The 13,820-nt window shown below is 32.0% G+C and overlaps 2 protein-coding genes across 2 annotated transcripts; one reads left to right on the top strand and one right to left on the bottom strand.

Annotated features, from left to right (window-relative positions):
- The first annotated feature begins 1,442 nt into the window (after positions 1-1,442).
- Positions 1,443-5,158, top strand: LOC107638935 (protein CHUP1, chloroplastic-like). The gene is made up of 7 exons (XM_016342332.3): positions 1,443-2,540; positions 2,812-3,744; positions 3,882-4,013; positions 4,112-4,293; positions 4,390-4,501; positions 4,582-4,725; positions 4,864-5,158. The coding sequence occupies exons 1-7, from the start codon at positions 1,782-1,784 to the stop codon at positions 4,942-4,944; spliced, it is 2,343 nt and encodes a 780-aa protein (XP_016197818.1). The 5' UTR covers positions 1,443-1,781; the 3' UTR covers positions 4,945-5,158.
- A 605-nt stretch (positions 5,159-5,763) lies between these two features.
- Positions 5,764-9,456, bottom strand: LOC107638937 (cell division control protein 2 homolog). The gene is made up of 8 exons (XM_088483409.1): positions 9,104-9,456; positions 8,834-9,018; positions 7,767-7,887; positions 7,405-7,578; positions 6,830-6,993; positions 6,486-6,573; positions 6,346-6,399; positions 5,764-6,130 (listed from the first exon to the last, which is right to left on the bottom strand). The coding sequence occupies exons 1-8, from the start codon at positions 9,110-9,112 to the stop codon at positions 6,041-6,043; spliced, it is 885 nt and encodes a 294-aa protein (XP_088339535.1). The 5' UTR covers positions 9,113-9,456; the 3' UTR covers positions 5,764-6,040.
- Positions 9,457-13,820: the final 4,364 nt, after the last annotated feature.

Below are 13,820 nucleotides of genomic sequence, written 5' to 3'. Positions count from 1 at the left end.
ATCCATAATAATAAATTACACACAATTTTTTTCCATATAAAAAAAATTAGCCGTTTTGGATAACAGTGAATGTTAAAAAAGTAAAAACATGGATGTCTTTTATTTTAGTTGTCTTATATAATGTTATTATTATATTGCATATTAATTGCATGGTGTCTTATTAGAATAGGGTTCTTTTCTTTTAGTAATGTGTGTTGTTTCTAATGGTCTTACAGTATTGTTTGTCTTCTTCCTTTCTTACTTGGTCACTAGTCCTGTTCCTGTACACGAGTTCAATCAGAACAAAGGAGACAAATAATATCAAAAAGTAAAAATAAATGAGACAATTTAAGTTGTCTTAACATATAATTTGTGTGACAGCTTTATAAGATCTTGACAAAAAAAATATATAAAAAAAATAGTTAACTAAAAGTAATTGACAAAAGAAATACCATGTAATATTTGAACGATAAACTGGATAACCCCTTTTCCAAAATTATTTTTAAGATGTTGAACTTTATATTTTGTGCCTTGTAATATCTTGAAGCTTAGTAAGTAAAGATTTAATTTCAATTAACCATAAGTGTGAAGATTTTTACACATGAATTTAGTTATGTAATTATATTTATTTTTTACCACTATTATATAAATAATTATTTAAAATAATGTAACTGGATAAATTATTATTTTGATATCTAAAATATTCAGTTTTGATAAAATAATTTTAAAAAAAAATATTTTGATCTTCAAATGATTCAATATTTAATAAACTACGATTTTTTTTTTCATAAGTAACAAGAAACTTATTTCATTGATTTAATTTTTTGCAAACTATATTTAAATAATTATGTAGAATATGTATAAAAATGAGTTAAAATTTGGTTTTTAAATCTATTTTCATTTTATGTAAAAAAATTATTTTTATAAAAAAAATAAGAAAAAGATTCATCTTAGTAAAAAATACTTAATGAGAAAAAGATTCATCTTAGCTAAAAAAATATTTTATTTTCTAAATAAAATTATAAATAATGCATTAAAACTAAATTTCTACCATTTTTAACATGAATTTAACTATTTTGTATTTTAAAAGTATATTTTAATATAATCATAAAAATTTAAAATTTTTAATATATTTAATGCATTTCGATAATTAAAAAAAATTATAATACTTTCGAAATATATCCTTAAAATACACATTAGCAACACCCTTTTCTGATATGTTATATGTCTTTTATAATATATTTTGTGGAATGAAAATTATCTTTAAAAATTGAACCTTTTACGAAGTTAACACTTAAAACGTAGTTTACTTAAGCTTTCTATTTAAACCAAAAGTCAACTTTTAATCGCGTTTGGGACCCACTCCCAAAAAATCGACCGTTGCAGTTCCCAAGCTCCACCCTCGTACTCCTCGCTGAGCTTCACATTAGTACCATTCTCTCTCTCTCTCTCTCTCTCTCTCTCTCTCAACATTTTCAAAATTCAAACTTTCAAAAGCTCTGAAGCTAACTCCAAACAAAAGCTCCCATTTTTACCCCATTCATCATCATCATCACCACTCCAACCCTCCAAAGTTCCCTTTAATGGCAGCTAAGCTAAGCTTTCCTCACACCTTTATATATCAGAGATTAAAAAACACCCATCAATGTTGAGCTACCCAATATTCCATTGTCTTCAATGCAAAACTAAATTGGTGATCCTCTTCGTAAACTGAAGAGAGTGCTGTTATTAGTATTACTCTCTATCTATCACATTTCAAAAGTTCTCTCCTTTTCTTTCCTTTGGTTTTGATCATCATCAGGATGAGGGAAGAAAACAACCATCCATCAGAGAACAGGTCCAAAGTTTCAAAATTTGCAGACCAAAACCAACCCCCAAAGCCTCAAAACCCCAAAGGAACAACCAACAATCCAATCATCTCAAGGCCAAGGTTGTCTTCTTCATGGGGTGCCCATATTGTAAAAGGCTTCGCTGCAGACAAAAAATCCAAAATTCAATCCACAATCCCCACCAAAAAACAACATCAACAGAATCTGACAACAATCTCTGATGCTGTTCAAAACCAGAAGAACCAGCCACCACAATCTAGGGTCAAGAGGTCCCTCATTGGTGACTTGGCATGCTCTATTAATGGTGGAGCTCAGGTTCATCCACATGGTTACCCTTCACATAGGAGACAATCTTCCACTGATTTATTCACTGAGCTTGACCACATGAGGGGGCTATTGCAAGAATCAAAGGAGAGAGAGTCTAAGCTTCATGCAGAGCTTGCTGAGTGTAAGAAGCACAATGGTGAGGTTGATGAGCTTGTGAAGAAGGTAGCATTATTGGAACAAGAGAAACATGGCCTCTCTGAGCAACTTGCTGCATTGACCCGTGTCTCTTCTGAGAGTGGTGAAGTGGTGGTTAAAGGGGAAAAGGATAGTTCAGTGCAGGATCTTGAGCTTGAGGTTGTTGAGTTGAGGAGGGTCAATAAGGAGCTGCAGATGCAGAAGAGAAGTCTCACTTGCAGGCTCTCTTCTCTTGAATCTCAGTTGTCTTGTCTTGCCAAATCTTCAGAGGTAAACTCTCCTCAATTTTGGATGATTTATGTTGCACAAAAGTGAAAACGAAGTATTTGTGCTTCATAGTGGACGATTCATTTTTTAGCATTTTGGATGAATTTAATCAATGATTTATCATTTATCATCTATCATTTTTGTTGTTACTTTCTTTTGGTTTTAACTTTCTAAAATAAGGTTGAGCTTTGTACTTAGCTTTGCTGATTTATCAATCATTTACATTTTCCTCTTCTTTCTCAGTAACTGTCCTTTTTTCTCTTTCTTTTATCAGAGTGACATTGTTGCCAAAATCAAAGCTGAGGCATCATTGCTAAGGGTCACCAATGAAGACCTGTCCAAACAAGTAGAAGGTTTACAAATGAGTAGATTAAATGAGGTTGAGGAGCTTGCATACCTGAGGTGGGTGAATTCATGTTTAAGAAATGAATTGAAGAACACATGCTCACCAATGGATTCTGATAAGCCATCTAGCCCCCAACCTGATGTGAATAGTAGTAGTGGAGATTGTGTTAGTTCCTTCTCTGATCAAAGCAATAGGTACCTAAACTGTGGTAGTAGTGGAAATAGGTTCAATTTGATGAAGAAGCCGAAAAAGTGGCCTATAACTAGTGATAATTTGTCACAAGTAGAATGTCCAGATAGTATTATTGAGAAGAATTGGATGGAATCTGAGGTAGCAGGAGGCCCCCAAAGACGACACTCTATTAGCGGATTGAATTGTTCAGAGGAAGAGGTAGTCCTGAGTAAGAGAAGACAATCGGATTGTTTTATATGTACCAAAGAAATGGAGAAGGAACCATCAGTGCCATTATTATCCGTTCAACAATCTGGTTTGGAGGTTGTCCAAAGAGAAGCTAACAAACTTTTGACTTGTTTGGATGTCGAGAAGAGGGCCTTGCGCATTCCTAATCCGCCTCCAAGGCCTTCATGTTCTATTTCTAGCAAAATGAAACAAGAGAGTTCTGCTCAAATTCCACCTCCTCCACCTCCACCTCCTCCTCCACCACCTGTGAATTTCACAGCAAGAAGTAATACAGGGACAGTGAAACGAGCCCCACAAGTGGTGGAGTTGTACCATTCACTTATGAAGAGAGATTCTAGAAGGGATTCTACAAATGGAGCACTCTCAGATACAACTGATGTTGCAGATGTTCGGAGCAGCATGATTGGAGAAATTGAAAATCGGTCGTCATATTTGCTTGCTGTGAGTTCTTACCCAACTTTATGCATCTAAGTTCATAATATATATGTTTTACTTGCCGTTTAAGCAATACATAGAATAGTGAATTATCATTGATTACACATATATCACTAAAATAGTAACTATCCCTTGATTTGCAGATAAAGGCAGATATTGAAACTCAGGGAGAATTTGTGAATTCATTAATTAGAGAGGTGAACAATGCAGTTTACCAGAACATTGAAGATGTAGTGGCATTCGTGAAGTGGCTTGATGATGAACTCTGCTTCCTTGTAAGAAGCTTTTTTATCCAATGAGCTTTTAACCTTTGTAGTTTCGAAATTATGCCATGTCAAGTAAAAACTTATGATTGTGTGGGCTACATTCTTAGGTAGATGAGAGGGCAGTCCTCAAGCATTTTGATTGGCCAGAGAAGAAAGCTGACACATTAAGAGAAGCAGCATTTGCATATCAAGATTTGAAAAAGTTAGAATCTGAAGTTTCATCGTATAAGGATGATCCACGGCTACCTTGTGATGTCGTTCTAAAGAAAATGGTTACCTTATCCGAAAAGTAAGTAACTAAAATGATGAGATCTGTGATGTTTGCTTTGTGTCTCCATGAAAAGAAAGAAAGAAATCTTATGTTTGTGTTTGAATTCACTGTCAGGATGGAGCGTACCGTTTACAACCTTCATCGCACACGAGACTCTTTGATGCGTAACTGCAAGGAGTTTCAAATTCCTTTAGAATGGATGCTTGATAATGGAATCATTGGCAAGGTGCAATAACATAGCAATGTAATCATCCAGCAAGCTATATATTTTCACAAGATCTTTGATCCAACAAATACATTTTGCAGATAAAGCTAGGATCGGTTAAATTGGCAAAAAGGTATATGAAAAGGGTGGCTATGGAACTACAAGCAAAGTCATCACTAGAAAAAGATTCAGCAATGGATTACATGCTTCTCCAAGGAGTGAGATTTGCTTTTAGGATCCATCAGGTTTGTCCAATTTTATAATTTATAATCTAGCACCTTTATCTATCCTTTTGAGTGTTTCAGTTCATACATATCCCAAGAACTTTCTGTAGAATCATTATCAAACATGGTAGAGGTATAACCATTTATTCATTTATGCAGTTTGCAGGAGGATTTGATGCAGAAACAATGCATGCATTTGAGGAACTTCGCAGCCTTGCCTCTTTACTTAACAAAATGTAAACAGAAATATGGGGATTGATGGTTTCAGCTTACAATCTCAGTAAGCTACATACAGGGTGGTTACATAGTTGCAATGTGGATTGGTTCTTGTTTGTTTGGCCTGCCATTTCACTACATTTTCTGTAGCGAGAGACGGGCGACATTTTTGTTATTTGTAACCATGCAGAAAGATTAACAAGGTGTTCAATCAAAAGACTTCAAATTCGTGTTGTGTATCTCTTTGCAACACTGTAGAAATCTTGTATGCAAAGCCAGCGCAGCAATGGAGCAATTATGTAGAAAGATAATCCCAAGAATTCCAGAGGCTAGCGTTTACTTCACAATAAATTCTTCCTTGTTTATAGAATATTTTTTTTCTTATCAATCAAAATATAAAAATATGAAAGAAAAAGTATAATATGTTATAAAAATAAGGATTCGAGTGAAAAAATAATAAGTATTCTATTATTGATTGTGTCCATTAGAAAACATGAGAAGGGCTATTTATAGCCACGGACCCAACTCTTAGCCAAGGACCCAACACCTTACTAGAGAATTTACAATAAATATATTTATAACATAATTGTATAACACTAAGTTTATAGTTAAAGATTAACAAGGTGTATAAATTTTTTCTACGTGGAGGATAATGAAACTTCTCGTTCATTTTTGTCGTTGAGACATAAGTCCCTAATCATTGAAAATCTTCCCACACTGTATGTCCAAATTTTCCATGGGACTTAATTTATTTTGGATTGGGATCCATATATCCACAACAAAAATGGACACGGCCTTATTTGTCATTTCCTCCCTTAATTACTTTGGGACACATAAATTGCATTGCACGAAAAATAGCAACTTCTATGAGGTTAAAGATATTTAGAAATAGCAACTTTACATCAAGCAAAATTAAATTTTGCCTGCCGAATTGTGTCTAGACTTGGGCAAAAAAACAAAAATGAAGCAATATGGATCACGCATAAGTTGATTCTAATATTTGCAAGGACAAAGAAAGACCCAGTCCGAAGTCATTGACGGAAAGCACGCATTTCTCGCAGAGTCAAAACCCATAAATTCTACACATATAAACACCTTTTTCCATCATTAAGATATGGAATCATGGTACAAACTTAATGTCCTTGAAGTATTCATGCTCTACAGCATTCCTGGCGGTGATTCTTTTGCTGGGATCCAAGCAAAGCATACTCTGCACCACATTAGAATCAATAAAAGGAATTAACATGATTCATGGTAGGATAATTAGGATTGAGATCCAAGAAGAAGAAAGTGAATTCAAATGTCATAGGATCATTGTTTATATTATTGTTCCAAAATAAATTTCTCTTAATTCTCTAATATACAACTTTATTTCCTTAGAGGAGTTCAGGAGAGAATGAACAGTATATCACATGCTACACTTACAGAAAGGAGGTCAAGACCAGCGGGGTCAAGATTTGGAACCACATTAGCTAGCTCCTGCAAATTACAGGATAAGGTTACGTTCTTAGTGCAATGGAGAACCAAACACTTCATCCACGTTAGAGATAGAATTATTTAATTACCTTAGGTGGCCACTTGGGAAAGGTTGATTTAAAATCAGGCAATGAAGTTACCCCAGGCCATGTATCTTCATTTGGGGTGCCCATGATTCTTCATACAATGAATAAATAGTAAATATATAAACATATAACATGTAGCTTTGCTTATTTAATTGTTACATGCATGGAAACCCAAACTTTTGCACTAAAAGTAAACTATTCTGGAAAGTCCAAACAAACATATCATAACTTAATTTCTCATATGAAAATTGACATGATTGATATAGGGGCATTGTCATGTGGCCAATCATGGATATTAATATGGTTTTCAGGAAAAACGTATAACTTAAAGAAAAAAAGATAGTCACCTGAATATTTTAAACAATTCATCAATCTCGGAATCTCCAGGGAATAGAGGTCGCCGGTTTACCATCTCTGCAAATATACATCCCACTGACCAAACATCAACTGGGGTAGAGTAATGACGAGATCCGAGCAATATTTCTGGAGCTCTGTACCACAGTGTCACCACCTACAAGCAATCACCAATGACTATGATGCGAAAAAGCTAGTGACTGAAACCAACTAATTCCCACTAGGTGATATAAAGTACATGGGTCCAACTATGTGCTCGATCAGTACCGTATATCATATATGGAGCACACACAAATTTGAAAATAAATAAATATGAAGAAAGAAATAACGCTGATTAGTTTTACAATCAGGAGCATAAATAATCAATGAAGAAATCTAGTCACCAAATTGTGCTGCTTTAGCATTAAAGGAGAATAAGATTCTCAATTATCTCCACCATGTCAGATGCAACTATAGAAGCAGCACAAGTACACCGAACATATTCATTCTCGTTTCCCAGAGGCCATATATTTCAAATTTTGATTATCTGCATGGATGGCTAGAAGCAAATGTAAGATTGGATACGAACCTCATGCGTAAATGTTCTGACAGGAATGCCAAATGCCCTAGCCAATCCAAAATCTGCAAGCTTTAGTGAATTAGTGCGGCGATCTATCAACAAATTCTGTGGTTTCAAGTCTCGGTGAAGAACTCTATGTGAATGACAATAAGCAATGCCACAGAGAATTTGATAAAGGAACATCTGCAGAAGGGATCATTAAATAATTCAAATTTCAAATTATCTGATACTTTCCCCCAAATATGGTATACCTCATTATGAATCCATCACAAAATAGATTTTATTTTAACAATGCATTTACGCCTTTAATGTGAATATTCTTGGGATAAGATAAGCCAGCAACAATAAGAAGGGATCCATAAGTAACTCACTTTTACTTGCCGTGGATCTTTAACAAACTCAGGAGATGAATCCATATGCTTCTTTAGATCTAAGTCCAGATACTCAAAAACCAAATACAATCGCTTCTCACTGTGCACCACATCCTGCAACCTATGATTCACACAGCCACCAAGCATAAGTTAGTAAAGAAGATTAAAGGGGAAGAATAGGATTTAGAACAGCAGCACAGGGAAGAAATGGTTTTAGAGGCAGAATAAGATTTAGAACAACAAATTTTAAGGAACCGAAATACAGGTGAAATTTTAGATTCAACAGGTTCTCGTTCTCCTGAGTTATCAAACCTATATTTCAATTGCATAAACAGTATGATACCCCAGAAGTCGCTTGTGAAACTGTTATAAAAGCAAGACTTGAAAGTGCAAACCTTCACGTAACTCTTCCTGCACCCTACACTTACCTCTACAACATGAACAGTTCACAGCTGTACAGTCTAACAAATGATATATTCAGGCAACATTATTATACCAGTTGACCATTTACCGAGGATAACCATCAACAAAATAAAACATGGTACCGAACGCAGGTTGCATGTATCCAACACCATTTTGTGAGACAATGACTGGTTGTTGGAGTAAAACAACAAACACAGTTCATCAGAAGATGTAGTCATAATCACAAACAATATATCGCATGATAATGATAGCACTATCCAGATTCATAATTTCAGTGACCAAATAAAAAACAGAGACTATCAACTACAGTCAACAAGTCTCGCATTGAAGGAAACATCATTTCAGGTTCTGTGATTAACCATGATTGAACTACTAAACATAGACATCCCAACATATATATGATTTCGTTACAATTTACAAAGTACAAACCACACACCATAGTCAAAACTCCAAACGAAAGAAACCTCAATTTCACCAAAAACACCACACAATGAGCACCAGAAACCCTCCAATTTTCCACGTCACATGAATTTCACCAATTGAAACCACAAACACAAATTACTAAGAAGCAGCATTCATCAGAGATACACGCATTCAAATAATAATAGCAAGAAGAAGTGAGATTAGGATGAAGAAAAGAATACCTAACAATATTCCTGTGCTGCATTTCCTTGAGGAGAGAAATCTCGCGAATTGCAGTGCTAGGAACGCCTTCATCCTCCTGCTCAAGGCGAATCTTCTTGAGAGCGATGGTCTCGTTGGTAACGCGGTCGCGAGCCTTGTAAACGACGCCGTAGGTTCCTTCCCCAATCTTCTCAACCTTCTCGTACTGCAATGAATGAAGCAAGCAAAAAGCGATGAATCGGAATTTGAGGAAAAAGAGAGAATCGGTGAATGAAGTGAGAGAAACAAACCTGGTCCATGGAAGCGAAGAATGGAAGGATCTGAGAAGTGTTGAAGGAGCGGCGCTGCTGTTGCTAACTGCACTCACACACTCACAGTCACACTCACACTCTATATCTCAGCTGTGGAACACACACACACTCTCTTGCGTAATGCGTCTGTCTCCGTCTCCTCACTTCTCACGCTCTTCTTTAACCCTTTTCCTCTATTTATTCTCTTTTAAAATCCTATTCGCAACAAGTAAAATTATTTCAACTCAAATTCCTATAAATTATAAAATTCATCTAAATAAGAGTAAAATACCAACTCCATCCATGTCCATTTGTCTGAATCACAATGCGACTTTTGACCCAAAACACAATTCTTTTATTTGTCAACACAGTCTTTCTATCACTTTTGTCCTTAAAAAGTAATAAAATTTACTGATATATCTCGTTAAGCTGCCAAAGTAAAAAATTAAAGTGTTGAAATAGATGTTAAATACTTACATAATTTGTTAAAAAGAATAAGGACTTATCTATTCTATGTAAATACAAACGACGGCGTTTTAATACTCAAAAATGTTATTAGATGTGCTAAGAGAATTGAAATAATAAAAACGTAATATCTTATAATAAATGTTTAAATATACTAAATAATTCGTAATTGATCCTAATATATTCTAATATCTCCTCAAAGTCACTTGAATTTGAAACTTATTTAAAACAACGAAACAAAAAAATGCATGAACCGATAGAACAGATGCAGACGAAATTGTTAGAAAAAAATACAGAACTGTCGGAAGAAAGCGTAGACAGAACTATCATTAGAAAACCCAGATGAAACTGCCGAAAGGATGGCTAACTACCCAACAAATTCCAAAAAGTGGTAAACTACAAAGAGATGGACGACAAACTAACCGAAGGTGACAAAAAAATATGATTTCTTCATGGGAATAGGTAAGTAGCGGATGTGAAAAAAATGGCATAAAGAAAAAATGACATAAAGAAAATGTGTAAAAAATACGGTGATTTCAATAGAACAAAAATAATCTATGTTCTTCAAAGAGGATAGCATGACTCTAATACCATGTTAGAAAGGTAAGAGAGAGTAATAGAGAAATGATTGTTGGAGTGGATTGACACATTGTTAGTGAAAAGTATTTGTCTAATCTCATTCATCTCAATTGGTTTCAAAGACTAACTTGCTGATTTTCTTACAAAGCTCTGCCAGTCCTTTTCTTACTAATGTTTCCAAGTTAGGATTGTTAGATTTATACAATTCTACCTTGCAGGAAGATGTTATCTAGATTTTTTTATTAGTTTAATGTTAATGGTAATTAATCATAGTAGGAGTACATAAAGTTTTTACTTTTCTATTTTTCATTCATTGGAAATTATCAAAATGAGAAGAACCAATTTTTCTCCCTCTCTCAACTTTCACTCTTCCTCTGGTTCGTCAAATCATTAACATGACCGTTTGAATTAGACATGAGATTTTCTTTAGCTCTTTTGGCCACATTTGTTAAAAGTGATTTCAATTATCTTTTCTAGCCTTGTTAGAATTCTCTTCCTCAACAGTTTTCTCCCTAACTCCATTATCAATGATTTCTGGCAGATCTACAAGATGACTAAAATATGTATAAAAATTCATCCACATTCCTACCATCATAATTCACCCTATCTCTTCTACGCTCTCTATTACTGTTCATGGAGATTTATGGTTTTAAACATAAAACAAATAGAGGGAGAGACTACAAGAATAAACTAATAACATTTTTTAGGACAACAAAATAGCAGTGTTAGTGCTCACATGAAACAGGTCTGATAGGTCTCTATCCTTTCTAACAAGCCAATGAGCATCTAACATCCACCTCACCACCTTAACATACTACTTCAGCAATTTAACGAGACAAATCAGCAAATTCTGTTACTCTTAGACTGCATTGACAGACAGAGCACAGAATTATAGATTGAAATAAATCATTTTTTTGTCAAAGATCACGTTGTCATTCGGACAAATAGATAGGAACAGGGTTGGTACTTTACTCATCCAAATAATTATAAAATTTATGAAACACATATTAGGTATACACTAAAATCAGTCACTAAAATTAATTATTAGAATAAAATACACATTATAATACAAGATATGCATTAAAAATAAATTAAACTATATATATATAGTGCTAATTTTAATATATAAATAATATTTTTAAAAATTTATATGGATTAATTGCCTCCAGTTAAAATTTTACATTGTATATGTAATAACTAATAACTCATTTTGATAATAATAAATTTTTAAATAAAATTTAACGTATTAATTTTAGTACATGAAATTTAGAAGAAAAAAAAGGTAAGAAAAAAAAGTATTACAATAAAATAAGTTATAAATATAATGTGTCTTGATTCAAACCATTTATATTAATAATATGGTTAACTGTCAAATAGTCTTTTAAAGATTAATTACGCGTGAATTTAACTTTCGAAAAATCAAACATATTAAATTAATTTGTAAAAAATACAAATGTAAATTACCATGAACATACTGCAAAATTGATATTCTGACTATTTTTTTTAATTTGTATATATTATTGTTCAAATATGATCAATTAAATACATAAATATTTTATTTATAGACAATTAAATCCCTCGTTAAAATATAATGTGTCACTTATACCTTTAACATTTTTATATATAGGACAAATCAAACCTAGAGTGATTTTAACTATGTGGTATTGATAGAATCCACTGATGCAACACTTCTCTTATTAATTTTTTTTATTCTTCTTGGTCATATGCTTTCAATTAAGATTTTTAGGGAGTTGGAGTAAGTCTTGTAGTAATGACTCTTGTTACTTAAATTATACTAAGAGTACATAAAATTTTTTATTTTTCTGTTTTTTATTCATGGGAAATTATCAAAATGAGAAAACTTAATTTTTCTCCCTCTCTTAGCTTTTACTCTTCCTCTTTCTCCTCTGATTCGTCAAATCATTAATATTACAGTTTAAATAGCTTATGACATAAGATTTTTTTTAGCTCTTTTGGCTACATTTGTTACAAGTAATTTCAATGGGAGCCACTTCGATAAAGATGCTTAAAACGTCTTTTTTAAGGATGTTTTTTATTAATTAAAATTCAATACATATAATTGATTAAACTATATTATTTTTATCAAAATTAGATCAGACAAATTATTTTGGCCAAAAAATTGGTAAACCAAACCTTAAATCGATCTAAATTAATATTTTTTTTATAGAAAATGATTACAATAACCTTAATAACCATATTATAAAAAATGACTAAAATATTCTTATTATATATTTTTTTAATTTTGAAAAGTCTAAATTCTAACCCTATAACGACACAGAGAAAAAAATGGTTAAAATTTAGGGTTCTCAATATATATATAATTTTAGTCATTTTTATAATAGCGATATTGTAATTATTTTTTATAAAAAAATATTAATTTAGACCGATTTAAGATATAGTTTATCGATTTTTTGGCCAAATCAATTTATTTGATCTAATTTTGATAAAAATAACATAGTTTAATGAATTATATGAATTGAATTTTAATTACTTAAAAACATCTTTAAAAGAAGACATTTTAAGCGTCTTTATCTAAGTGTTTTCCAATTTCAATTGTCTTCCTGGCCTTGTTGAAATGCATCTCTCCCTCAATAGTTTTCTCCCTAACTCCATTATCAATGACCTCTGGTAGATCTACAAGATGATTAAAATGTGTATAAAATTCATCCACACTTTTACCATCATCATTCACCCCATCTCTTCTACTTTGACGCTCTCTATTACTGCTTATGGAGATTTAGGGTTCCAAATATGATACAAAGGGAGGGAAAGAGAGACGACAAGAATCAACTACAATGTTTTTAAGGACAACAAAATAACAGCGTTAATGCTCAAATGAAACAGGATTTGAGATTGAAATGGATCATTTTTTGTCAAGGATAGTCTTGTCACTCGAACAAATAGATAGAGACAGAGCTGGTACTTTACTCATCTAAATAATTATAAAATTTATCAAACACATGTTAGGTATATACTAAATCAATCACCAAAATTAATTATCAAAATAAAATACACATTATAATACAAGATATACATTAAAAATAAATTAAATTACATATATATAGTGCTGATTTTAATATATAAATAATATTTTAAAAATTTATATGGATTAATTGTTTCAAGTTAAAATTTGACGTGTGTATGTAATAACTCATTTTGATAATAATAAGCTTTTAAATAAAATTTAACATATTAATCTTTAGTATATGAAATTTAGAAAAAAAAAATAAAAAAAAATATATTACAATAAAATGTTATAAATATAATGTGTCTTAATTCAAACCATTTATATTAATAATATGATTAACTGTCAAATAGTCTTTTAAAAATTAATTACGCGTGAATTTAAGTTTCGAAAGATCAAACGTATTAATTTGTAAAAAATACAAATGTAAATTACATTGGCTTTTTGTTTTTCTACCAATTAGACGATGATATGCGATATAACTATTTTGCGAGATGTCATTATTTAATTAGCGAATAACTAATTTAATAAATGGTTATATTTATAATTTTTTTTAGTTTATTTGATTTTTGTATAGATTTATTTATTTATTTATTTATTTATTTTATACTATATTTAAACAGATAAAAAAAAAATAAGACAACATAAATAATTATATTTTTAATATTATTACAAAATTAATTTAAA

The sequence above is a fragment of the Arachis ipaensis genome, chromosome B4 (genome assembly GCF_059453495.1).
Source record: "Arachis ipaensis isolate K30076 ecotype BB chromosome B4, ASM5945349v1, whole genome shotgun sequence".
In the NCBI taxonomy this organism is placed as follows: Eukaryota; Viridiplantae; Streptophyta; class Magnoliopsida; order Fabales; family Fabaceae; genus Arachis; species Arachis ipaensis.
The sequence above is the reverse complement of the archived record's forward strand: the minus strand, read 5'-3'. Positions and strand labels throughout refer to the sequence as shown.

Bases quoted from the DNA above. Each gene is read 5' to 3' on its own strand.
- LOC107638935 (XM_016342332.3), top strand. From the start codon at position 1,782: ATGAGGGAAGAAAACAACCATCCATCAGAGAACAGGTCCAAAGTTTCA. The intron at 4,014-4,111 runs GTAAGAAGCTTT...CTACATTCTTAG, and splicing joins ATGATGAACTCTGCTTCCTT to GTAGATGAGAGGGCAGTCCT. The intron at 4,502-4,581 runs GTGCAATAACAT...TACATTTTGCAG, and splicing joins ATAATGGAATCATTGGCAAG to ATAAAGCTAGGATCGGTTAA.
- LOC107638937 (XM_088483409.1), bottom strand. The intron at 7,888-8,833 runs GTATTCTTTTCT...TGTGAATCATAG, and splicing joins CAGCACAGGAATATTGTTAG to GTTGCAGGATGTGGTGCACA. The intron at 6,994-7,404 runs GTTCGTATCCAA...GATTGCTTGTAG, and splicing joins TCAGAACATTTACGCATGAG to GTGGTGACACTGTGGTACAG.